At 45.8% G+C, this 1,923-nt stretch overlaps 1 protein-coding gene across 1 annotated transcript in view; it reads left to right on the top strand.

The window, feature by feature from the left end:
- The window catches only part of LOC117956245 (nuclear factor 7, ovary-like), a 3,770-nt gene that overhangs the window by 359 nt on the left and 1,488 nt on the right, over positions 1 to 1,923 (top strand). The window contains exons 2-3 of the mRNA XM_034891250.1: positions 7 to 314; positions 1,376 to 1,918. Coding sequence (XP_034747141.1) covers positions 7 to 314; positions 1,376 to 1,918 — 851 coding nt within the window. The remainder of the gene's footprint in view (positions 1 to 6; positions 315 to 1,375; positions 1,919 to 1,923) is intronic.

Here is a 1,923-nt window from a genome sequence, read left to right as displayed (position 1 = left end):
GCTCAGAGACTTTCAGTGATCCTGTGTCTCTGAGCTGCAACCACAGCTTCTGTTCCAGCTGCCTGCACGCAGTCTGGGAACAGGCTGGCAACAAGAACTGTCCCATTTGTAAAAGAAAATCCTCTAAAGATTATCCTTTGGTGAACTTTGCACTAAAGGAACTGGCTGACAAGTTTGCTGAGAGACAGAAATCTGGATCATCTGAGACAGAAGAAGGACAAATGGTGGGGGTGGTGTCTGGTCTACAACAAGAAGAGCGTATAGAGGTATTAAGATCCAGAAGAGAGCCCAGTTCAACATTCTGCACCATTTCCTGAAAGAGGAAGAGGAGTCCAGACTAGGGCTGCATGATATTGGAAAAATCTTACATTGCAATATTTTTTTCCCCTTGCGATATATATTGCGTTATAAAAAAGAAAAAGTAATTTTTTAAAGATGACATAAATAGCACTATTTGGAAATTATAAATCCTTCTCGACTACTGCAGTGATTTTGTTGGGGAGCGCATCTACGTAGAAGAAAAAAATGAAAAAGGATATTTTCTAATGTGAACCATTCTTTGTCAAACTTTAATACTTCAAACATCAAAGCAAGTAATCTGGTCTTAACGTTAGTCTTCTTCAGTGGTTTTGGAAAGGGACATCAGGTAGAAATACGCTGGCTTGGGTTCATATAATAATCAATCCCGGCTAACGTGATGACAGTGACTGCATGTTTCTTCCTCCAAATGTCAGGTTGTGGTCGAGTAGCGGGGCCAGTTCGTTAGCTCGTTAGCTTGTTAGTTTGATAACCTGATCAGACGTGCACTTTAGGCGCACTAGCAACACACTCTGTGTATCCAAGAACAATTAAATCAGTGGAAATGACGTTAGCATCACGCCTCAAAACCGTGACGTTAGTTGGGCCAGACAGACGCCTTGGTTCTTTAAGCTAACTATATCAGCTTTAGCCTGGCTGGTAGCAGCTTTCTGTGGGGGAAAATGGCCGGGAGACGTGATTATTTTGCATTAATCAGGTGATTCAGTTCGTATTTGCAGCGAACATAAAACACCAACAACGGTAGCTTCACTGACTAGCGACAAAACTATGACATCACTGTGTCAGCGGCAGCTGCTGACTGCGGTACTTTACTACACATGGAGAGCCGTACTTCCCATAATAACCCCAGTCGGACTAACGTCACATGCACACGCTGCCCACATGGCTACATGTTCTTAAAGGGGAAAGGTCGGACGGTAATAATCATGTAAAAGGAGAACGGTGAAAGTTTACTTTTCAATCAAGCAGCAAAAAAGTTTTAGCATCAACATCGTAACGTCCTGCAATGTGACACATCGCGATGTTGATTCTAAAACACAATATTGTTCAGCCCTAGTCCAGACTGGCAGCTCTGAAGGAGGAAGAGCAGCAGAGGGGGGAGGCTGTCTCCAGAGAGATGAAGAGGATTCAGGAGCAGATGTCCTCTCTGTCAGACAGCATCTCTGCTGTGGAAGCAGACCTGCAGAAAGACAGCGTGCCGTTCCTCAGCAGTTATAAAGAGTCTCGGACCAGAGCCAGAGTCCAGAGCTCGCTGGCAGACCCACAGCTGATCTCAGGAGCACTGACAGATGTGTCCAAACATCTGGGCAACCTGGCCTTCAGAGTCTGGAAGAAGATGAGGGACAAGGTCCACTTCTGTCCCGTCATTCTGGACCCAAACACTGCAGAATGCAGTCTCTATCTGTCTGATGATCTGACGGGTGTGAGACATGGAGACACAAAGCAGAAGCTTCCAGACAATCCAGAGAGACACAGCAGGTATGCCAGTGTTCTGGGCTCTGAGGGTTTCAGATCAGGGACACACAACTGGGACGTGGAGGTGGGACATCATCCTCACTGGGTTGTGGGTTTAGCCAAAGAGTCAGCTGACAGGAAGGGAGAAAG

Source organism: Etheostoma cragini, chromosome 1, assembly GCF_013103735.1.
Source record: "Etheostoma cragini isolate CJK2018 chromosome 1, CSU_Ecrag_1.0, whole genome shotgun sequence".
Taxonomy (NCBI): Eukaryota; Metazoa; Chordata; class Actinopteri; order Perciformes; family Percidae; genus Etheostoma; species Etheostoma cragini.
The sequence above is the reverse complement of the archived record's forward strand: the minus strand, read 5'-3'. Positions and strand labels throughout refer to the sequence as shown.